Genomic DNA, 23,715 nt, shown 5'->3' with positions numbered 1-23,715 from the left:
GACCCCAAACAGGATGAATCCACTTTTGATGCCAGAATATGTAAAGTAGTTTATGGGTATACAAGGCCATGAATATGCAACAGACTGATGTAATGGGAGACAAGGACCTTCGAGCAAAGGTTGTTATGGCCACCAAGACCCCCCCCAGTTATTTTTGGGGACACCTCTTAATTAATCTGGTTTTAATTACATCAGCCTGTTGCATATTCATAGACCATTATCCATATCCATAAACTAATTTACATCTTTCAGGAACTATTTTACATGGCCCAGCCCTGGGGGTGTCTCCCTATTTCAGGACTCTCCACTGAAATAGAAAATGTAAACCCCCTCCCTTTGATTACTATTATTATTATTATTATTATTATTATTATTAATGTTATTATTATTATCATTATAAATATTAAATACTTTTGAAATTAAGGAGCTCTCAGGCAAAGATATGGGAGTAGAAATAACAGTTCTTTATTAGGTAGAATTAAAAATACAAATGCAGTACTACAAACCAAAAAAAACAAGTGATAGAGTCAGTATCCTCTGGGAATCCAGTGAAACAGGTTCATCCTGTTGGAATACAGAGGGAATAGGGCTGATCCTTTGGGAATCCATTTCTTAACCCTGAAAGTCAGGTGAAAGGCAGGGCCGTGGAATATTTACAGGGTATCCCACGGGTGGAATTGGGGTGGGGTCAGGGAAGGAGTTCTTAGCAACAAAAGAAGGGCGAGATAAAAATCCTTCCTCTTAGCAACAGCAGCACTCCACACAGAACGCATCCCCAAATCCTAAATTCCGTCTAAAACAAGTGAGAAATTATGGAACTTCAGATATATTCAAACAATTTCCTTCATTTAACCCAGTTTTGGGTGTTTTTAAAGGATGAAGGTGAAGCAGAGGAAAATTAACGCCAAACCAAACGGCGAAGCAGCCAGGTGTGTTCTCAACATGGATCACAGAGAACGTGAGTGACCAGGGCTGTGCCCAAAGTGCCTCCTCCAATGGGGGATGGAGCAGGAGCAGTGCACGAAGCTCTGCCCGCACTCGGAGCACTCGCAGGGCTTCCCTTAGTGGCGCCTCCGTTGGTGTTGGGTCAAGTTAGAGCTCTGTGAGAAGCTCTTCCCACACTGGGGACACTCGTAGGGCCTCTCCCCAGTGTGGATGCGTTGGTGGATGATGAGGGTGGAGTTGCGCTTGAATCCCTTCCCGCAGTCGGGGCAGCGGAAGGGCCTCTCCTCTGTGTGAATCCGATAGTGCCGGAGGAGACAGGAGCAGGTCTGAAACCTATTCCAGCATTTATCACACTCGTAGGGCCTCTCCCCAGTGTGGATGCGCTGGTGGGTGACAAGAGTGGAGTTGTCCTTGAATCCCTTCCCGCAGCTGGGGCATTGGAAGGGCCTCTCCTCCCTGTGAATCCGATAGTGCTGGAGGAGAATGGAGCTGGTCTGAAACCTCTTCCCACACTTGGAACACTCGTAGGGCCTCTCCCCAGTGTGGGTCCTCTGGTGCCTGATCAGGTGTGAGCTCTGGCTGAAGCTCTTCCCACACTCCCCACACTCGTAGGGCTTCTCCCCAGTGTGGATCCTCTGGTGCCTGATCAGGTGTGAGCTCCGCCTGAAGCTCTTCCCACACTCCACGCACGTGTGGGGCTTCTCCCCATCATGGAGCACCAGCTCCGAGCTCTGGCTCCATCTCTGGTCGCCTTCCCGGCCCAGGCTGGCTCTTTCCCCCTCAGATCCCCGCCAGCTGCGTTTGCAGCCCCTCCTCGTGCGGCATCTCCAGGGCTTTTCCTCCCCGTTGCCTTCCTGCGCCGTGGAGCCGCTCAAAACGGCCTCTTCCACCAGGTTCTGCCGCGGGCATTTGTCCTCTCTGCTCTCCATGCTCAGCTCCTGCTCTGGGGGAGGAAGGACAAGGACAGGATGGGATTTGCCTCCGTGCCACAGGCAAGGGCAAGGAGATCCCCCCAGGGCTGAGCTGCAGCCGGTCCATGCTGGGCTGGGAGATGGAGCAGCACAGAGGGGAAAGGGGCACTGACTTCCTCCTCACCTGCCTCAGTGTCCCGGGGCATCTTCCTCTTCCTTGCAGCCTCCCAGGCCTTGGCAATGGGAAATCCTGGTTTGGGGAAAACAAGGGATGAGCGCGTTTGTAGGAGCATTGGGGGTAGTACGGTCGGGACAGACGGAGACGAGAGATCTCTGCAGCCAGGTCGTGGAACTTGCGGTTTATTGCAAAGGGCCTGGGTGCAGGGCCCTGCTTGGAGCTGCCAGGCACAGCTCGGAGCAGGCCCGAGAGAAGAGAGGGGTAGAGAGGGTGAGAGGGTAAGAGAGTAAGCGAAGAGCGTATGAGTAAGGTTCCTATTACAATACAATCAATCTTCTTCTGTGTTGAATATTCTATTGCTCACTAACCAATCTAGTACAAGATAGAAATCCTATAGCATTTACATACAGCCTGTAAAAATCGTTACATCACCATACTGTGTTACATTTTAAACCCTAAAAACTCCTCTTTGGACCCCTTCTATTGAGCTAGTGGGGTCTGCTCTGACCCTTGGATCTGTCTGCAAGCAGAGGGAATTGTTTCATCAAAAGGGGATTACCTTCAGTTGGGCCACACCATTGTTTTCCAGTTGTTCACTAACTGAGGTATCTCAGAGCTTGCTTTCATTTCAATATTCCTTACACTTTTTATGTTCACAAAATCTTTTGCCAGACAATCGTATTTATAAGGCTTTCCTGTTTCATCTTCCCCAACACACACTGAGATTGAAGGTCCCTCTGTTAAGTCCATCTCTACAAGTCACTGGCTATCTGGGCTCCAGAAAAACCTCCCAAACACCAAGTTTCAGCCCTGAAAAAGCCTCCCAGGAGTTCCCCATCCCTGGTCCCTCCCCTCTGGTGTTCGGGGGTTCCCCCCTGTCCCAGCTGCTTGGGGTCACGCTTGGATTGGGGGTTCCCCTTCTCCTCAGTGCCCGCCCTGCCCAGGCTGCTGGCAGTCCCAGCAATGCCAAAAGCTCCCCCCACTTCGCTCTCCCCATTTTGGGGTCCAGGGGCTTTTTGGGCTCTAGGGCTCCCTTCTCCCCTCATTTTCTGCTTTGGGCTGTGAATGAGACGAGGGCTGCTTGTCCCAGACCTGCCAAGTGAGTGCTGGAGTCTCCCGTGCTGCCTTTCCAACTTTCCTCGAGGGAAGCAGCCAGTAAAGAGACACAGCGAGTGATAAGAGGAGTGAGAGAATCCCCCGGGGTAACTGGGACTGGGTCTCAGAGAGGGGCTGGACCCCTCGGAGGAAGGGAGCAGAGGAGTTTCTGAGCCCAATCCACTGGGAAACGGGACAAAAGGGAACCGTAAAAATTCTGTTGGTTTGAGGGATAAGAGAGCCCAATAGCATCTAGAATTAAAACCTGCTGGGTTGAGGAATTAACATTGCAAGAACATCCACGGTTGAGGAAAATTCTGCCAGATTGAGGATATGCTGAAGAGCATCTGGGGTTGCACAACACAGCTGGGTTGAGAGATATCCAAGAGCACGGGGACGGGCAAGAAACACCTAAACTTGTAATAGGTGATGTGAAAGTGTAGTATATGGTACAGATAATTTATGCTACTAATGTATAAAATATTGTAAAATCCACATTATGTCTTTTGAGCATCTGGCCAGGAGCAGTGTCTTATTCATATACATCTAGTTCCTGGACTTGGTTGAGATAAACATCGGGGTTTTTAATGAAAGAATAGAAGCTTCCAGGGCGATAATCGCTGGCTTCCCCGGGTCACCAGGTCCAGCCAAGAGTGATTATCGCCTCAACGATTACATCTACCACAATGATCCACAGCCCCACCCTGATGCATGTGAATGCTGACTTCCCCGGAGTCTACTGACAACATCAGACACCGGGACTGAGTCTTTGTCCACCTCTGCACAGGTAAAGACATGGTTATGCATGGGAAGAGACACAAAGAACATTCGGTCATCTCTGCCTCGAGCAGAATAAACTGTAAAAGAACTCGCTGCGTCAGGCAGCATTTGTGAACAGGGGGAGACTGACATTCGGAGCTCAGATCTGTGTTCACCCAGCACCAAACCCGGGCTCGACGCTGACCCTTGGCTGTGGTAGTGTAGATGACCGAACTTCAGTCTCACAGACAAATTAATAAATTTGTCTATAATATTTTCTTATAAGTTTGGCTCTCGATTTGATCATTTATAACAAAAGGTACCTTATTGTTGTCTTGTTGTGTGTGAGAGTGAGTCACACACAAAATCAGCCTCAGCTTCCCGGGCGGGTGGGAAGGGGGGGCTGTGGAAAGAGGAGTGTGTGACCCACAAATGAGCCATTGTTCTCCTGGGCGTGTGGGGGCTGTGGCATAAGGTACAGGTGACCTGCAAACGGGCCATTGTCCCCAAGGCATGTGAGGGGGCCGTGGCTAAAGAGTGTTAGTGACACACAAATCAGCCTCACAGGTGAACGGCACCGGAGGCAGCAGAGTCAGGGCCCTCCCAGGAGGCCCGGAGATACTGAGACCCAGAGGCCACCCCAAGGTGAGGGGGGCCACAGGGACCCGCGATTCTCTGTCAACAGGGATCCACTCTGTGTCCTGAGGGTGGGAAAGAATGTGTGGAAGTGAATGACAAATAAAAGTGAGGGAATGTAGATGAATGAAAGTATAGGTAATGTAGATTCTGTATTTTAGGCTTCACTATATTTCCTTGGAGGGAGATGTATTGTACTGAAAGTAGTGTGAGAAAAATGTTTTTTATTTTTCTGTGTGTAGTTGAAAGAAAAGTGGTATTTACGTTGTTAGTGAAAGTGAAAAACAGAGGAAGAAGATGAATAGATAAGATCTTGAAAAATGAGACAGAAAAGCAGTAAGTTGGATACAGGGAAAAAAAAGAAAAAAAACCAGGCCTTTGGGAGTTATGTTAGCTAACAGAGATACACCTGCTTGCAAAAGGAGAAAATACAGGGTATGTAGAAGTTGATGGGAAAAACGTGCAAACTATGGAAAAAGAGAAATTAACCTTAAACTAGTAAGCTCAAACTTGTGAATTATATACTTTAAAAAGAGCACTAGAATATTTAACACTAAATAAAGGAACTATATATACTGATTCAAGTTATGCCTTTAGAGTAGTACATACCTTTAAAAAATTTGGAAAGGAAAAAGATTACTTAATTCAAGAAGAAAAGGACTTGTATATGAGGAACTTATTTTAGAGGTTTTAAAGGCATTACCATAACCTAAAAGAGATAGCTATAGTACATGTTAAGGAATCCCAAAAGGGAAAGACCCCAGAAAGAGGAGGAAATAATTTGGCAGATCACAAAGCTAAGGATGCAGCAGAAAATGAAGCTGAAAGAGTTATGTTAATATTAACTCCAAACGAGGAAAAACTGGAAATTCCAAAGTTTAGGGAAGCCGAGAAAAAAGACTTAAACAAGACAGGAAGTGAACTAGATAAATCTGGGAAATGGAAACTTCTTGATGGAAGACAATTACCTAATAAAATGGACTTCTAGGAAAATATTAGAAGACAGGCATCAGAAAACCCACTGGGGTACTCAAGCTTCGTGTGATCATTTTTTAAGGAACTGTAAGTGCACTGGGATTCTTGGATTTAGGATGTATCCGTAACTTGCCAAAGGATAAATAAAAAGATGATGACAAAAACAATATTAGGAGGTCGTGACTTAGATGGTTGGCCATTTCAATGTATCCATGCAGAAGTCTGGATTTGTTAGGTTCTCTGTTTATTTGTAAAAAAACCCCATTTAATCTACAAGAAAGAGAATATGCCATGGGTTAGACAGGAGATTTCAGGAGAATAAAAATCTTTGAAGTATCAGAATGCCCCAAGAAAAAACAAGAAAAAAAAATGGGAAATGAAAGGGAAGGAAACAACAGGAAACATCAGAAAGAGGGTGGGATCCTCTGCAGGTCTTGCCCCCTCTGTTCGTGGCCCAGGCGCCTGTCCCGGGTCCCGGCTCGCTGCCCGCCTCAGCTCCGCCTGCCCCGGTTTCCATCCCAGGTGCGGCCTCATTGCCCAGGAGGCAGCTCCACCTGCCCCGGCGCTGTCGCTCAATTTGTGTGCCCTGCTCCCACTGCCTGGCCCGCGGCCGCTCTGCCGGCCATGCTGGGGAAGATGGGGGTTGCTCTGTCCTGCCGCCTGCTCCAAGGTCACCACGCCCACCGCACCCAGGGGGGGTCCAGCCATCCCATACCCAGCTGCCCTGCCCGTGCCACCTGCGCTGGGCACCGCCGCTGCTGCCGGGCTCTCCCACCTGCCTTTGTACTGCCGGCAGCTGCCGGATCAGCCGCCATCAGCCATCTGGGGGCTACCCACACTCCGCCTCGGGCTCCACAGGAAGATCCCCCTCTGGTGATTCCGGCAGCAGACCCTGCCCACACTCCCACCGAGCCTCGGCAGGATATCCTCCCCTGACCCCATCCTGCTCTGAGTTACATCCCCATGGTAACCACAGCTCCGGCTGTTCAGGGAAACTCTCTCTCTCTACAGGAAGCACCTTATCGAAACACTAGGAGCTCAGTTAAAAGGCAGCCCTCTCCAAATTCTTTCTCAAAACACGGGAGAAAGGCTATAGAAGGTTTAAAAGTCAAAGAGTTTGATGAAGGGATTGGTGTATTTCCGTTCAGAGAGGTTCCCATGGGAGGGATGCGCTGCCCCGCCCCGCGGGAGCCACCAGCGCCCCTGCCGGCCATGCCCAGAACTGCATCCAAGGGCAAAGCGCCGCAGCCCAAAGGCCGGGACTGGGTCCGGGCTCTGTTTGCTGTCAGTGCCGCAGCTGTTGGTGATTGTTTGCTTTATTATACACACTAGTAAAGAACTGGTATTCCTATTCCCATATCTTTGCCTGAGAGCCCTTTGATTTCACTAGTCTAGAAATTAAGAGGGAGGGGGTTTGCATTCTCCAGTCCAAGAGAGGCTTTTTCTGCCTTCCCAAGCAGACACCTCTCTTGTAAAGCAAGACAAGCACTCATGGGCACTGAGGGCGGCTGCAGGAGGGGCACAAGAAGGCCCTGCAGCACTTGGGCACAAAGGCACAGTAGGTGAATGCAAGAAGGGAGCAGCAAAAGGCCAAGCTGAAGGCAAAGGCCAGGGCACACTTACCATAGCCCCTGAGGGATCAACTCCAGGGACCAAGGGGGCCCCAGCACCCAGGGCACAGCTCGGCCACAAGCCCCTGGCAGAGGCATTGCCCTCCTCGGCTGGGGAGAGCCCACCCAAACAGCCCCTGGCAAGGAACCAGGGCTCCAGCTGCAGGGCACAAGGACACTGCAAGCACAGACAGCAGCACCCTCAGGACCAGCAAGTCTACCCCTTGATGGACATGGATTGGCAGGGCTGTCACAGCTCCCATCACACCAGGGACCCTCCACACTGGAGCCCTTGAGAACATTCAGGGTGGGTCTGCATTGAGAGGAGGCATTTCCTGATGGACACAGGGGTCTCTAAATCCACTCTAAATCTTAGACCTAAGGGGGGGAAAATGCTAGAAATATGTTTAATTAGTGAGGGGATAAGTGGAAAAGATGTATGGTTTTATTCAATCACTGTTAGGAGATCTGGGGGATGGGTTTGAAATGCGTGAATTTTTATTTGCTCCTAATTGCTATAATGATTTAGTGGGAAGGGATTTGATCGCTAAATTCGTAACACAAAAATAATGTTATGAAAAGGGATACAGAGGCCGGTTCTGTTGTACCTTTGTTTCAAATGTCTGACGAGGCCTATCTGAAGTGAACCCAGAAGTGTGGGCAGCCCCAGGAAAATAGGGAAAATTAGATATGGAGCCTCTCCAAAGTACTCTGAAGCAAGCAGAACAAGGGGCGTCTAAAAGCAACACCCTTTTACAGGGCAGGGTAGGAAGGGGAATCAGACACAGCGCAGGTCACCATCCCATGCTCAGCTCAACCCACACAGCTGTGGGTGCTTGTGAGAGCCTGGCACTGAAATGCCCTGAGCAGGAAGGCTTCAACATCTTCTGCTGACACCATGGCACCTAACAGGGGGGCAAAAGCAATTCTCACTGCTTCAGCAACCACTGGAGCAGATATCAAGGCACATTCTCCCACAGGAAGCTGGGCTGGCACAGAGCCTGCCCTGGCACTTTGCTGCTGCCAACACCCAGCCAGGACATTGGCTCCTGCCTAAGGAGTGCAAAGCAGCACCACTGGTGGCCAAGGGGCCCATGCCAAGTGTCCCTGAGGCCAGAAACAGCCGCCAGCACAGCTCAACACGGGGGGACCCCTCAGCCTGGCCTCAAGGGCTCTGAAGCCCCGGAGATTTGCAATTCCCGCCCGCAGCAGGAGGATGGGAGGCCGCCCCTGAGCCTGCCCTGAAGGCAACGCAGCAGCAGCCAGGGCTCCACAGCGGGCCAAGCCCCTGCGCCTGCCCACAGATCCTCGCCTGGAATCCTCTGCAATCCTGGCCACCCTCCTCTGCCATCTCCAGCCAATGGGGCCAAGACTTGCTGCCACTGCTGCAGCTTCAGCACTGGCTGGGCCTGCACTGCCACAGCTGCTGGGGAACATCACGGCACAATTCCACTCTGGGGCTCACTGACACCCACACTCTGGGCTGCCTGCCATTGCACTGCTGCAAAATGTACTGATTTTGGTTCTTTCAAATATTATTTCTCTGCTCAGAAAGGTTTCTCTACTCAAAGGTTTGCCTTTGGAAAAGGAATTTTAAAGGTTTTATTTAAGGGGTGTTACACCACTCAATGGAGATGAGTTTAACATCTCAACAGACTGGGAACAGCCCAAAAGACACCCACAGAGATAGTGACCAGCAACAAAACATCAACATTGCCCAGCAGCAAACAGCAACCAACAGCTACCCCAGACACTGTCCCTGGCAGAGCTGGAGACACCTGGGCTGGAAAAGGCTGAGAAGGAAATCCAGGAGTGTGGAGACCGAATTCACATCAGAGGGGAAGAAATCCGGGTCCAACAGGAAACCAAATACTAAAAACTTACACAATTTGGAAGCAATGAACATTAAAGCATTGGATTTAGACTGGTTTCGACTACATAAAGTTTAGGAAAAATCGAGTAAAACTCACATGGCATGATTTTCTCTGCACAGCCAGGCTATTTATGAAAGAAATTATTTCTGTTGCACATCCTGGCCAGAACCAAGGAATGCCTTGACTCTCTAACACTAAAGTGATTCTTGGAGGGTTTCTGTTTTCCCTGCAGTTTCAGTGACAAAATTACAACATGAGAAAAAGTTTTCATAATATTCCCATTTTATATTGTCAGGTAAGTTTTGGAAAGAAGTGTGAGAATCAAGTTTTGGTCTCGGATTTTCCATGTTTGCCTTTATGTTGCGTTTTGCAAAATTGAACAGCTTTAACCGTAACACTTTGAACTCGTAAATAGTTCATACTTTTTTAAAAAAAGCAGATTCTGGGGGGGGCCACATGTGACTCACGAGATGGCTGCCCTGGAAGAGAAGCTCCATTCCAGGCAGCCTGCACAGGAGCTTTAGAAATGCAAATGAACACTGCTGGGCAAAGTGTGGACAATGCACCTGGGTGTCTTGCCCGGGGCAGGAATTGGGCTGATTCCCTCTGCCCCTCACTCCAAGCTCTGCCTGCTTGCACTGATGGAATTTGCACAGCTCGAGGCAGAGCCCAGGGGGAGGATATCTGACCCTGCAACAGAAATGGGTGAAGCTGCAAAGAGAAACAGCAAATTGAGAAAGTTGGGAAAACTTCACTATAAATAACTGGCTTGGAATCATCCCACTGCCCACTCCAACATGTGCTGTCACTGTCTGTTATAAAGGGTGTATCAGAGCACTGGGGGTTTTTTGCTACCAAAAAATCAGGGAAATCAGTTGGGAATCCAAGTATTTGAGGATTTAATTAGAGAAAAGCAGTCAATTGATGCAGCCCTGGCTGGAGAGAGCAGTCAAAAATAGGGAATAGTTGAACGGCCAGCAGAACAAATCCTACAACACCATGGACCAGGCCCTGGCAACCCGAACCAATTTGTATCAGGAGCCATAGAATCCATTTCTCATTTCAATGGCATCATTAGATTACAAGCTGTCCTTGGAATAATAACCAACCAGACAGCTCCAGCTCCTGACCTTCCTGCTGACCAATCCACTGAAATGAGGAACACAACATTTCACCATGGGATGGCATCAGATTACCTTTTAGAAGAAAAAAGAGAAGTTTGTGGAAAATTAAATGACTCAAACTGCTGTGGGCAAATAGATGACAAAAAAAAAGTGGTGAAACAGATAACAAAGGAAATAAGAAAGCAGCTCCTATACAGATTCAAATGCGGAAAGGATGGGAATGGGACACGGTTTCGGGGTTCCCGGGCAGACCATGGGTTAAACGAATGCTGTTTCTCCTCTGATGTGCTACAGCAACTCTCATCATATTACCGTGCTCCACACCTTGAGAGTGCAGCTCATTCAGCAGGTGAGGGAGGGGCCAGGGACTTGCAGGTAAGGAAGTAAGGGGCGAAAGCACCAGCTTCAATAAATGTTACTAATTAACATGGACTGCTGCTCAAAGTGCCGCAAAATTCCTGAACTTGGAGAAGAACAAAGCCTTTACTGAGCCGTGAATATCGGCTGTTTTACAAATGTGGGGGTGCACATTAACGAGGACATGCAGTTGCCGGACCCGGGAGGTCTGAACCTTCCAAGCACCTCAGCCAGGGGGCAAAGGGAGATGAGGCCGGGAAAATGAGGATAAAAAGGAGGCTGAGAACTACAACAATGGCAGAGAGTGCACGGCAAATGCCCCACAGCCTCTCCCTCTGCTCAGCAATAAAGTCACTTTTACAGGACTCCTCTGTCTCCTCTGCGCACAGAAACCTCCGGCCACGGGAATTTCCCCGCACAGCCCCGGGCACGGGGCAGCCCCCTCTGTCCCAGCCACAGCAACCGGGCCGATCCAGCGCTGCTCCGGCAGCGGCTCCTGCCGAGGCACCGGCCGCAAGGAGACCGCGGGCAGCCGCTCCCGCAGCGCCCTCACGCCAGCGGCAACACGCGCCGGACACGGCACAACGAACCCGCCCGAGCCCCCTGCCGCCCCCGAGGCCCGCAGCCTGCCCCGAGGCCCCGCACAACCTAGCGCGGCTCCCACCTGCGCTGCGGCCACCTCCGAGCTCCGCCGCCGCCTCACCGCGCTCCGGCCGCTGCCGCCGCTCACGGGACCGCACACACACTCCGACAATGCCGCCGCTGCCCAGCCACGGCCGCCCTCAGCCCGCCACCGAGACCCTGCTCCGCCCCGCTCCCACCAATCACTGCGCCACAACCACGACTGACAGCACCATCGCCCAATCCCAGCCAGGGGCGGGCTCTGCACGCGGCACAGCCCCGCCCCACGCTCTCAGGGCCCCCCGGGCTGCGTGAGGGCAGAGCCGGAGCTGAGGAGCAGCCCTGGAACGGGCCCGGGCCCGAGGGGATTGAGCTGAAAACACAAACAAACTTCTCCGCATCTCACGCCACGGCTTTCCCGGCACTGTCGCTTCGGTGGCTCCGGCTCAGCGGGAAGCCCTGGAGCCTGACTTCTCCTACCCCTAATTAGGAGCATCAGTGCATCGCTTTGATTTCCCCCAAAAAGAGAAAACCGCCCCAAAGCCCTGTGGATGAGTGGGGAAGGGGAGAGATTTTTGACAGAGAACTCCAAAATCTCAGAGCAGGATAATGAGAAGTGTGGTAGCTAGGGAAGAGGCGCTGTGGAAGATTTCGCGATGTCACGGAAAACCAGGACCCTCGGTTCCCCATAGATAAGACCCTCAGGTACTCATAGATAAGAAATTAACATAGGAATGTGGTCCCACTAACAATAGGAATGTTGCCCCACTGAAGCCAGTAACTTTCCATCCCTTACCCAGTACTTTTCCATTCCCTACTAACCATAGGTAAGAAGGACAAACCCCTTTTTGACGTAGAGACCCCTAAGACTATAAGACCCCATGAGAAGAAGTAATAAACGCCTTTTGACCGTCCACCACATTGGTGTCTGCGTATGTCATTGGCCCGAACGGTCCTAGAGAGAGGGCTCTCGAGCTGTACCTCAGAACCAGGTCGCCTGCCTTGATCTAGAAGGCAACATTTGCTGCCGACACCCGGGACAGCGGCTTGCGCCCGGGGAACGGGGACACTCCTGGAACGAGGACGGCGACTGCGGCAGCCGGACTGACCGCAGTGGGGAGGACGCTCCCGAACCCGCTTGGACGATGGAAGCCATAGCGAAGGTCGTAACAGAGATGCATGCGCAATGGGGTATAGAATGTGAACTTAAGGATTTAACTCTCGCATTGACAAGATTGATTAATCTTGGGGCTATTGAAAGCCCCGTGGACGTCCTACATTCGGACGTGTGGGATAATTGTACAAAAGCCCTGGCGGAGGACGCTATGTCCTTGGGCTCAGGGAAAGCCCGAAAATCGTGGGGCAGAGTTGTCCAGGCTCTGAAAAAAGCTCGACAAGAGCAAGAAACCTGGAAAGCTGCGCGAGCTTGTTTATTAGCCGTGCCGCAGTTGGGGGTGGCCGCGGCGACACAAACCGCGGAGGTGCCTGACCCGGGCGGACGCGCGGAGGCGCGAACGCCGGATCCCCCTCAGGGAGCGGACTCACCATCGGAGGGGGGGGAGCACACACGGGCGTTCTGGCAGGGGCTCACGGAGGAGGCGCGGAACGCGGCCAGAATGTCGGACCCCATAGGGACCGATAGAAACGCCCCCCCACCATATGCATTTGAAAATGGCGCCGGACCGCGTGGTCAGGGCGGAATGGAGGAGGCGGGGGGCGGAAACGCAGTCAGCCTGCCTAACAACGCATGCGCGGGCGAGCACGGAGACGGGGCGGCCCCCGCGGAGGCGCGTAAGACCAATCAGAGCACTTTACTCAAATTAAGTCCTTGTAGGGCAAGGACCTCGCCCAGCAGGAGGCAGGGGGACCCCAGGGGGAGGGAACGGCCCAACCCTCACAGGAAGGGGCGGGGTCGGAGCCCGAGGAAAAGGCAGAGCAGCCCGAAAGCATTTCTTTACTCGACTTCCGGCTCGGACTCGGACTCAAGCTTGGAGCCCGAGACAGGGTCGAAAGATTCCGACTCAGATTCTAGCTCAAACAGAGAGAGAGCAGCGGCAAGTAAGGTCACTAGCCACAGCGCTCCTGCATGGGTGAAGGGGTTACCAGAGAAAAACCGAACCCCTCTTACAAACTGGCGGAAAATAAAAATGGCTTGCGCGGAATGGGCTCCGTCTGCCACTCTGGTGCTCCCGGTTCGTGTGGGGGGGGCAGGCGGAAACCAAAGGATTTATACACCGGTTAATCCAAAAAATGTGCAGGCAATTGTTAAAGCGATTGCGGATAAGGGAATTAATTCTGCCATGGTTTGCACACTCATTGACGGCCTTTTTGGTGGGGACGATATGCTTCCCTTTGATATTAAGCAGACGTGTAGAATGATATTTGATGGTGCGGGAATGATCGTTTTTAAACAAGAATGGGAGGATAATTGCCTCAAACAGCTAGCCTTGATAACGGGGGCAGACCACCCACTGCACGGCTCCAGCATACAGAGGCTAATGGGCACAGACCCCACTATGATCACCCCCCAGCAACAGGCTGAGGGTTTGCATGCCCATGAGGACATGACAACAACCCGTGCTGCCCAAGAAGCCATCCGTGACGCTTCCAAAGTGGTAGCTAAACCATCTCCGTGGTCTCTCATAAAACAGGGTGAGAGTGAGAGTTTCACTCAGTTTGTGGACAAACTTCAGGCCGCATTAGATTCCTCTGCGTTACCCTCAGAGGCGAAGGGTCCCGTGCTGGCAGACTGCCTACGCCAGCAATGTAATTCAGCCACCAAAGACATTTTAAGGTCACTGCCGCAGGGGTCCAATATAGCTGCCATGATCAGACACGTTGCAAAGGAGGAACATCTAGTTCCCATTCAAGCAGCAGTTCACACCGCAATAACCAGTGTGATGGCGTGCCTTAAGTGCGGCCAGGCAGGCCACTTGGCAGTAAACTGCCCCCAGCCAAGGCGCCTATCAGCAGATGCTCCACCACGCCAAGGGGGAGGTAGGGGGCCATGCTGGGTGTGCGCAAGGAAGGGGCATTTAGCTAAGGAATGCAGATCCAGGGTCCAGGGAAACGGGAGAGGGAGGGGGCAGCCAGGTTGTATCCAGCCCCCTCCCACCTGGAACATGCAGCGGCCCAGCTACAGCAACCCCCAGTGGGGCAGGGGACCCTCATACCCTATGCCCCCACAGGGAGCAGTCAACTTTGCATCCCCTCCAGCAATACAATGGCAGAGTTGTGCAGCACCCTCAATACCCTCGCACCCCCCACCGCCACAAGCCGCGCCGGAGTCACAGGAACAGCAGGGGACGTCACAGAGCGGGATCCCTGGGTGGCCTTGGTCATGAAAATAGGGAAGGAACCCCTGATGGTGTGGGGGACATGCCGCCTTTATGGCAGTCAGGATCCCCACGTCATAGGGTTTCAGTTCTGGGCGGACACGGGATCAGACTGCACGATTATACCCCAAGCACACTGGCCCGGACATTGGCAAATCTAAGAAGTCCCTCCAGTGAATGGAGTGGGGGGGCAGTCCCGGGCATGGAAAAGCACCCAGCTGGTGGCTATAACACTTCACACGAAAAAGGGACCAGGACAGACAGTAGCAATCTACCCCTACATTTTGCAAAATTCTCCACCCCTGTTGGGAAGGGATGTTCTTTCCTTGCTAGGATTTCGGATTACAAATTTATCCTGAGGGCCACTGCCGTGCACCCCCAGCTGCCAGTCAAATTGACTTGGAAATCATCAGACCCTGTATGGGTTGAGCAGCAGCCCCTGACAGAGCCTCGAATGGCAGCCTTGCTGGAACTGGTCAACCGCGAACTGCAAAAGGGTCACATAGAACCCTCCACCAGCCCATGGAACACCCTTGTATTCGTGATCCCCAAGAGGTCCGGACAAGGCTATCGTCTCGTCCACGACCTGAGAGAAGTGAACAAGACGATCCAACCCCTGGGTCCAGTCCAGACACTGCTACCCGCGAACTCAGCCATCCCCTCAGGGCAGCCGTGCGCAGTACTGGACATCAAGGACTGCTTCTTTTCAATACCTCTGCACCCTGAGGACAGAGAACGATTCGCTTTTTCCGTGGCGTTTCGGAACGGCGAGCGGCCCAACCTTCGCTTCCAATGGAGAGTGCTTCCACAAGGCCTAGTCGACAGCCCGACCATATGCCAGATCACGGTGGACAAAGCACTGACGCCAGTCAGACACTCCAATCCCACCGCAACCATCATCCAGTACATGGACAACATCCTGGTTGTAGCACCATCGACCATTGACAAGCCAAGTAGATGACCTGGTGACCACAGTCACAGAGACCCTTCAGGCCAACAGCTTCGAGATCGCGAGCGCAAAGATCAAGAGAGGACCCTGCGTGACCTTCCTGGGAGTGGGAATCACAAGCTCCTACGTGACACCCCCCGAGATGAAGATCAACCGAGACGTCAAGACGCTCCACGACGTGCAACACCTGATGGGATCGCTGCAGTGGCTTCGCAACGTCGTCCTGATTCCTCCTGAGGTCATGGACCCTCTGTACGATCTCCTGAAAGGGAAGAACCCCTGGGATCCCAAGGAGCTGACGGCGCAAGCAACGAGCTCCCTCGACTTCATCGAAAACCAGATGTCCACTGGCACGCTTGCCAGGTGGAACCCAGCCATGCCACTGGACCTGTATGTCCACTTTACACCGAAGGGGGGAGTGGGAGCACTGGCTCAAGGACTTGCTGAAAAGGCCCGACCAATCCAATGGATGGTCCTCGGGAGACCCGCTCGTGCATTTTCCCCAGGAATCGAATGCATCGTCAGCCTCATCATGAAAGGCAGGAGACTCGCCTTGAAACACCTAGGGACAGAGACGACAAGCATCCACCTTCCGTTTTGCAAGCAGCCGACCACGGAGTCCGCCACAATATCAGAGTACCTGGCCCTTGCTCTCTCCGGCTTCGGAGGAGAAATCTCCTACTCCTCCAAGCCACCCTGGACAAAGCTGCTGACCGTAGTCGACATGGACATGCCACTGAAGGTCAAGGGCAGACCGCAGCCAGGACCAACAGTCTTCACAGACGCTTCCTCCACGACTTCAACCGCGGCAGCAGTGTGGCAGGCAGGAGAGCAATGGCATTGCATCAAAGCGTGTGACCCCACACTGTCAGTGCAACAGCTGGAGGCAGCAGCAGTGGTTTTGGCGTGCGGACTCTTCCAAGACGAACACCTCAACATTGTAATGGACTCTATATTCGTGGCAAGGCTCTGCCTAGCCATGGCAGGGCCAGGTGTGTCAACATCTGCAGCAGCCCTAATGCTGGAAGAAGCACTTTCTTCGCGACAGGGCACCGTGTCAGTCATCCACATCAACATCCATGACCCAGTCAAAGGTTACTTCCAGATTGGCAACGACAAAGCGGACGCCGCAGCGAAAGGCGTTTGGACCCTGCAAAGAGCTCGTCAACTGCACGAGTCGCTCCACATCGGAGTCAAAGCACTGGCGAAGAGATGCGGAATCCTGACGGCGGACGCGAAACATGTGGTAGCCACTTGCCCTTACTGCCAGAAGTCACCCCTTTGGACCTACGGAGTCAACCCGAGAGGTCTCAAGCCCTCAGAAATCTGGCAGTCGGACTTCAGCTGGTGCGAACTGCTGAAGCCTCGAGCATGGCTTGCAGTGACAGTAGACACTTATAGCGGGACGATCATAGCCACACAGCACCCCAAAACCAACTCCAAAAACACAATTCAGCACTGGCTGACAGCCATGGCTTGGCTTGGTATCCCCAAGCAGATCAAAACGGATAACGGCTCCAATTTCATCTCTAAACAAGTACAGGAATTCCCCTCAAAATGGGGCATCACGTTAGTGCAAGGCATCCCATACAACAGTACCAGGCAGGCCATAGTTGAGAGAGCAAACCAGACCCTGAAAACCAAGCTAGAAGTGTTGGCAAAAGCAGAGGGCTTTGCCAATGCCATTCCCCCAGGAGATCAGGCACGTATACTGGCAACCGCTTTGCTGGCACTGAATCAATTCCCTAGGGGGGACGAAACAAACAGTCCCGTCCAAAAACACTGGGCCACTCGAACGATAGAAGAGGGCCCACAGGTGGTAATCAGAAACGAGTTAGGCGAGTGGGAACGGGGTTGGAGGCTGATGCTCACGGGGAGAGGGTACGCGGCTGTCAAAATGGACGGCAAAATCAGGTGGTGTCCACTTAAGTCGATTAAACCGGACCTTCATAGCAAGCAGAAGGAGACTGAGGAGAATTGCGAGTCTTTGTTTACAGGACCTGCTCGTGGGACGTCCTCGTGACGTGTACATCCCGGTTCCAGACGAAAGTGACAGACCACCAAGCCGTCAGGCAGCACCCGAGAGACCCGCACGGGTGAGACCCAACCGCCAAAGGTGTTTCTGTGTGATTTTGCTGTTGGGGCTTGTCGCCAGAGGGCAAGCCAGCCCAGATCACTACCCCCATCAGCCATTCAGGTGGGTCATGCGACACCTTAGTAGTGGCAAAGTACTCAGAGAAATCACCACACCAAACACCCCATCCTTCGTGCTCCGCATCACCGTCCTGTTTCCAGGACAGCCAAGGGCAAACCCCTATTCCCTACACGTCACACACTTGTATCTATCCTACTGGTGCCCAGCTTCAAACCCTGGGAAAAGCTACTGCAATCACCCAGGGTGGGGATATTGTGGGCACTGGGGCTGCGAAACCATAGTTACAGATGCCAGACTATCGGGGCCTGGGTGGGATCCACAAGAGCCAGACAAATTCTTACAGTTCACCTGGGCACCCATCGGCTGCAAAATACCCTTCTTCTTTCGCGAAAACTCCCATCGAAACCAAATTAAAATCCCTAGATTTCGGGCATGCACTGATTACAACATGACAGTCTTGCAGCCAGATCACCCTAGCTGGGCCACAGGCAGAACGTGGACAGTGGTCCTTCAAGGGTCAAAAGAGAGGGTGAACGTGCAAATTATCAGGCTCCAGCCGTCAGCACCCCGAGCAGTCAGACCCAACAAAGCGATTAAAAGCGTGCCGAAAGGGAGAAACGTAACCTACCCCAAAACCTTACCCACGGGGGTCAGCAATGTCCCGACCGGTCAAGCGGAAACCTTTCAGATGAGTCGCTTAACCGAGTCAGACGCAGACCCAATCCTTCGTATGTTAGAGGCTACCTTTGTATCCCTGAACGAATCCAACCCTAACCTAACCGAATCCTGCTGGCTTTGTTACGATATCAAACCCCCCTTTTACGAAGGAGTTGCTTTAGACACTCCCTTCAGTTATTCCTCAGCCGACGCCCCTCACCAGTGCAGATGGGACACCCCTCGCAAAGGAATCACCCTGAGTCAAGTCACAGGCCGAGGCAGATGCTTTGGCAATACAACCCTAGCTAAGCGGGGAGGTAACATCTGCACCAAAATTGGCAGGCTGAACAGGAAAAACAATAAGTGGGCAGTCCCATCTGCATCAGGGATGTGGGTTTGCCAGCGATCCGGAGTGAGTCCTTGTGTGTTCCTTCCGAAATTCAATGACTCTAACGACTTCTGTGTCCAAGTTCTGATTGTTCCTAGGGTCTTGTACCACTCAGATGAAGAGATGTACCATCTTCTTGAGGGACCCAGCCGGATCCACAAAAGAGAAATAATGACAGGTATAACTATCACAATGCTGCTCAGCCTGGGTGCAGCAGGAACGGCCACGGGTGTCTCAGCCCTAGCGACCCAGCACCAAGGACTGTCACAGCTGCAGGCAACGATTGACGAGGACCTGCAGAGGATCGAGAAATCCATCTCCTATCTAGAGAAGTCAGTCTCCTCACTCTCAGAAGTCGTCTTGCAGAACAGGTGAGGCCTGGACCTCCTGTTCATGCAGCAAGGGGGCCTGTGTGCCGCCTTGAAAGAAGAGTGCTGTTTCTATGCAGACCACACGGGAGTCGTGAGAGACTCCATGGCGGAACTCCGGAACCCACTGGCTCAGAGGCAGAAAGACAGGGAAGCCCAACAGGGCTGGTACGAGTCCTGGTTCAATCAATCACCTTGGCTAACCACTCTGATTTCTGCCCTGATAGGTCCATTGGCGGTGCTGTTTCTAACAGTCACCTTCGGACCATGCCTGCTGAACAAGCTGGTCTTGTTCGTTCAGAGCCGCCTGGAACGGACCAACATCCTGTTCTTAGGGCGACGACAACTGCTGTCAATTCAACCAAAGAACACTGCCAGTCACAAGATTTTCCAAGCTTGTCTGGCAAAAACTTACTCAGGTTTCCCAAAATCCCTTTCCCTTGTCAAGTTACAACTTTATACCTCAATTCAGCATCTATGTACATGACTACCTCATTCATTTGTGAAAAGGCGGGGGAGATGTGGTAGCTAGGGAAGAGGCGCTGCGGAAGATTTCGCGATGTCACAGAAAGCCAGGACCCTCGGTTCCCCATAGATAAGACCCTCAGGTACTCATAGATAAGAAATTAACATAGGAATGTGGTCCCACTAACAATTTGAATGTTGCCCCACTGAAGCCAGTAACTTTCCATCCCTTACCCAGTACTTTTCCATTCCCTACTAACCATAGGTAAGAAGGACAAACCCCTTTTTGACGTAGAGACCCCTAAGACTATAAGACCCCATGAGAAGAAGTAATAAACGCCTTTTGACTGTCCACCACATTGGTGTCTGCGTATGTCATTGGCCCGAATGGCCCTAGAGAGAGGGCTGTCGAGCTGTACCTCAGAACCAGGTCGCCTGCCTTGATCTAGAAGGCAACAGAGAAGTAAGTGAAGACCCTTAAACGCAGCTTTCCTTCACACCTCCCCCTTCCAGCTGCACCTCCTACCCCGGCAGTGCCGCAGACAGGGAATGGGGCCGGCCTCAGTTCATGCCCTGGGGCTTCTCCCTCTGCTCAGGGACAGGAGTCGTTCCCCTGCTGCACCCTGGGCTCTCTCCCACCGGAGACTTCTCCAGGAACTTCTCCGGCCCCCTCCAAGTGCTGCAGCGAGGGTCACTGTGCCCCGGGGTCAGTCCTGCCAGGACAGGCTGCTCCAGCGGGGCCTTCTGGCCGCGGGGTCACAGCCTCCTCTCAGGCATCGCCGTGCTCCAGCGTGGCTGCTCCAGGGGCTGCAGGGGGATCTCTGCATCCCCATGGATCTGCATGGGGATCTCTGCATCCCCATAGATCTGCAGGGGAATCTCTGCATCCCCATGGATCTGCAGGGGGATCTCTGCATCCGGCACCGCCGTTGTGGGAGGCATCAGGAATAGGCTGAGCTCTGCCTGAAGCTCTTCTCACATTCCCCTCACCCTTCCTAGCACAGGGAGGTTTTTACCTCCTCACAGCTCCCCGGGCTGGTTTTGCAGCCTGTTGCCTTCTCAAGGCGTGGCGACCTGGTTCTTATTCTGGCAAGGTGGCGCAAAGCCCAGGGTCACTTGGTCCATATGCTCCTGACACCAATGTTGTGGACAGCAAATGGCATTGATTGCTGGGTTACACGGGTTTTTATGGCTTGGGCAGTCAGTGTCATTTCCTTCTGCTCACGTCCGGCTGGGTGCGCCCAGGCACGGAGCAAAGGTCTGACCGCCGGGTGGGGGGTGTCCTGACTGACCGTACAGCCCGAATTCTTCAGCATGCTTGTCCCTGACTCTCCACAGCAGCCCCTCCTCGTGTGGGATCTCTGGGGCTTTTCCTCCCCATTGCATTCCTGAGCCGTGGAGCCGTTCCAAATGGCCTCTTCCATGAGATTCTGTGGCAGGGATTTTTTTCTCCCTGGTCTCTGTCTGCAGCACAGTGCCTGGTGGAGGAAGGAAAAGGAGAGGAAGAAACAGGGAGAAGGGAAAAGGAAAAGGCAGGAGGAGAGGAAGGAACAAGAGGGAGCAAGGGAGGAAGGAGATGGGAAAGGAACATGGATGGATATAGGACAGAATGAGGAGAGGAAGGAGGGCGGACAAGGAAAAGATGGGAGTTGCCTCTGTGAAAAATGCCAATCACTTGTTTTTAAAATTTTTAAAGTTTAATAGTAATAAAATGGTTATAAAAATAGTAACACAATTAGAGTAATAACAATTTGGACAAATTGAATTTAGACAATATGAGACAATAAAAAGAAAGAGTTACGGATGTCTGGGTATCTTTTGTGGCCAGCAGGAGCCCGAAAAAAAAACGCGTTATAAAAGGATTAGCCCTTAAGAACAATAGCCTGTTGCATATTCATACACTTCATACATGATGCATAAATCCCATTCAAATACTGGATTCTGTCTGGTCAGTGTCAACTTCTTCCTTCTAATCCTAACAGCGCCTCCAAGGCGGGAAGAAGTTCGTTTCTTCTGATAAGAACGCAAAAAATTCCCTTTCTCTGAAAGATCTAGGTGTCCTGTGGCTGCTATCTCACTGCAAGCCGTTTCTGTTAAACAAAGCATCTTACATAGCATAGTTTCTATTTTTATAACCTAAAACTATATGTAACACATTACTTAAGAAAATTAATACAGCATTATTTTCTAACACAACACTTATAATATTCATTTTAATATTTGTGAAAAACCAATCATAAAATACATGCATTTTTCACAATCCCCACTCTTATTCTTTGTAAATAATTTGGCTTGAGCAATATCTTTTTCTACTTGTATCTTCTGGACTATGCTGGTGAAATAAAATAGGGGATTACACAAGTAAGAAATATAAAAAACCGTCGTAACACAAAATGAAAGATCTTAATTTCTTCTAATACATTACCCCACCAGCTAGATTTTAACATTGTTTTCTAATTTTTGGACTGGTACCTGGGTTATTATATGCATATATATTTTTCTTTTTGATTTCTTTTGCTTTTGCTAGAATGACTTTTCTGTGGTCATCAATTTTCAATGATCTGATATATTGAACTTTCCACAAACACCCCCTTCTTTGGCTAATAAATAGTCTAAAGCCAAACTATTCTAATACCCTACAGTTTTCGTTTGGCTTAGCTAGCTTAATATTAACTCTAATGCCTGGGTAGCCTTATTTGCTATCATTTCTATAACTGCTTGGAGTCTTGTAATGCAATTCAACAGATAATTTGGAGTCAATACAGAGTTAGATGGCTGTCCTGGTTTTACATTTTCGTTTATTATTTGTTTTTTTACCAAATCTTGAACCATATCTTCAAGATTAAATTTAAAACAAATCCATCTCTCTCCTTTTGGACATTCAGTTCTAAATCTATTGCCACTTTTTCTTAAGTTTCTTGTAATCTAATAATTTACTCTATTTTGCCTACAGGTTTTTAATTTGGATGGGTTATAACAGTGGCTGTTGGCATGGGTGTGTGTAATAAAAGAGGAACTTTGGTTTCTTTCCATGTGATGCTTTCTGTAGCATTTGTGACACAATCTTGCTGATATCCCAAAAGGGAAAAGACAACAAATGAGTGCTGGAAACAGGAATAACAGAGGTCCAGTATGGCTTATACTCCCACCTCCCATGCCTGTGAGGTTGCAACCCACAGCAGGTTTATTTGATCTTCTCGGTGGCAAAATGCAGAGGCCAATCTGGTCTTGCCCTCTATTTTCTTGTCACCTTCTCTTAACTAATTTCTAGGCAAATTGTTTTTGACACTCTTTAACTGTGGTCTCTTACTGTTCCTCAGGTATCTCTCATTCAACAGGCACTAATAATTCCCATCCACAAAACCAAGTTATTACTTTAACAATCTTTTTGCAACAAGAGCATAAATTTTGTGAATTACAATACTAATTACTCTCACAATTTAAGCATTTACTTATAACCCAGATAGCATGTCCAGTATTAGAATGAATCAAATAAAGTTTACTAATGGAAATGGCAATTCCCCTTCTCCCCTGTTCAATTCTCAGGCTAAGGTCAGAACACAAAAGCAGTCTTGATCTTTCTATCTGAAGTTTTCCTCCCCCAAGGAGATGTTTTATTCAGGCAGTGCTCGAAACCAGTGATATAAACGTTATCTTATTTCTTAATTCAGTGCTATTCTTTGTACATTTCTTGGATCATTTGGGTTTTCCCAAACTATTGCCACTCAGTCCCCATTTGAAAGTCACTTCGGTATCACCCAGTTTAAATGTGATAGTCCATTCCTCAGGTTTCTTCACAAGTCTGTTGATTCTGCTGGCATGAATTCACCCTCTGCAACAATGATTCTGATTGTTGCTTCAGTAGTACCTGGAAAGGACTTCTTAATAGCATAGTAAAAAAAGAAAGATAATACTGCATTAACTTTTACTATTCGCTTTTTTTCCAAACTTTCTAAAAGCTTTCTCCACAGCAGCCTCTTCTTCTATGCAGCTGCGCTAATAGCTGCAGAGGCAAATTCTTGTTTCTGTGAGTTACAGTTAGTTAAATAAGAAAAGCTAGACCAATTTTAACACGAGATGTATCACATCTATTGCTTTTTACTTTTTGGGCAGCATTTAATTGTTTTAGCCTTACAAACCCATTCTTCAGGAAAAAAACCTTCTCTTTAACAGCAAACAAAACACACACAAAAAACCCCCAAAAAACCTTCTTACTTAAGAAAAACAAACTGCTTTGTGGGGTTTGGAGAGTCAGCAATCTGCTTTGATTTTATCTTTTAGTGCTAGCCCCTCTCCCCCCCTCTTCACAGCCT

At 50.6% G+C, this 23,715-nt stretch overlaps 2 protein-coding genes across 2 annotated transcripts in view; one reads left to right on the top strand and one right to left on the bottom strand.

The window, feature by feature from the left end:
* LOC134432715 (uncharacterized) overlaps nucleotides 1-23,715 on the top strand; it is a 321,669-nt gene that overhangs the window by 159,310 nt on the left and 138,644 nt on the right. The window lies entirely within an intron of this gene.
* LOC134432773 (zinc finger protein 572-like) lies at nucleotides 455-2,493 on the bottom strand. The gene is made up of 2 exons (XM_063181683.1): nucleotides 2,041-2,493; nucleotides 455-1,888 (listed from the first exon to the last, which is right to left on the bottom strand). The coding sequence occupies exons 1-2, from the start codon at nucleotides 2,147-2,149 to the stop codon at nucleotides 1,062-1,064; spliced, it is 936 nt and encodes a 311-aa protein (XP_063037753.1). The 5' UTR covers nucleotides 2,150-2,493; the 3' UTR covers nucleotides 455-1,061.

The sequence above is a fragment of the Melospiza melodia genome (assembly GCF_035770615.1).
Source record: "Melospiza melodia melodia isolate bMelMel2 chromosome 7 unlocalized genomic scaffold, bMelMel2.pri SUPER_7_unloc_1, whole genome shotgun sequence".
Lineage (NCBI taxonomy): Eukaryota > Metazoa > Chordata > Aves > Passeriformes > Passerellidae > Melospiza > Melospiza melodia.
This window is presented reverse-complemented; position numbering and strand designations above follow the sequence as displayed.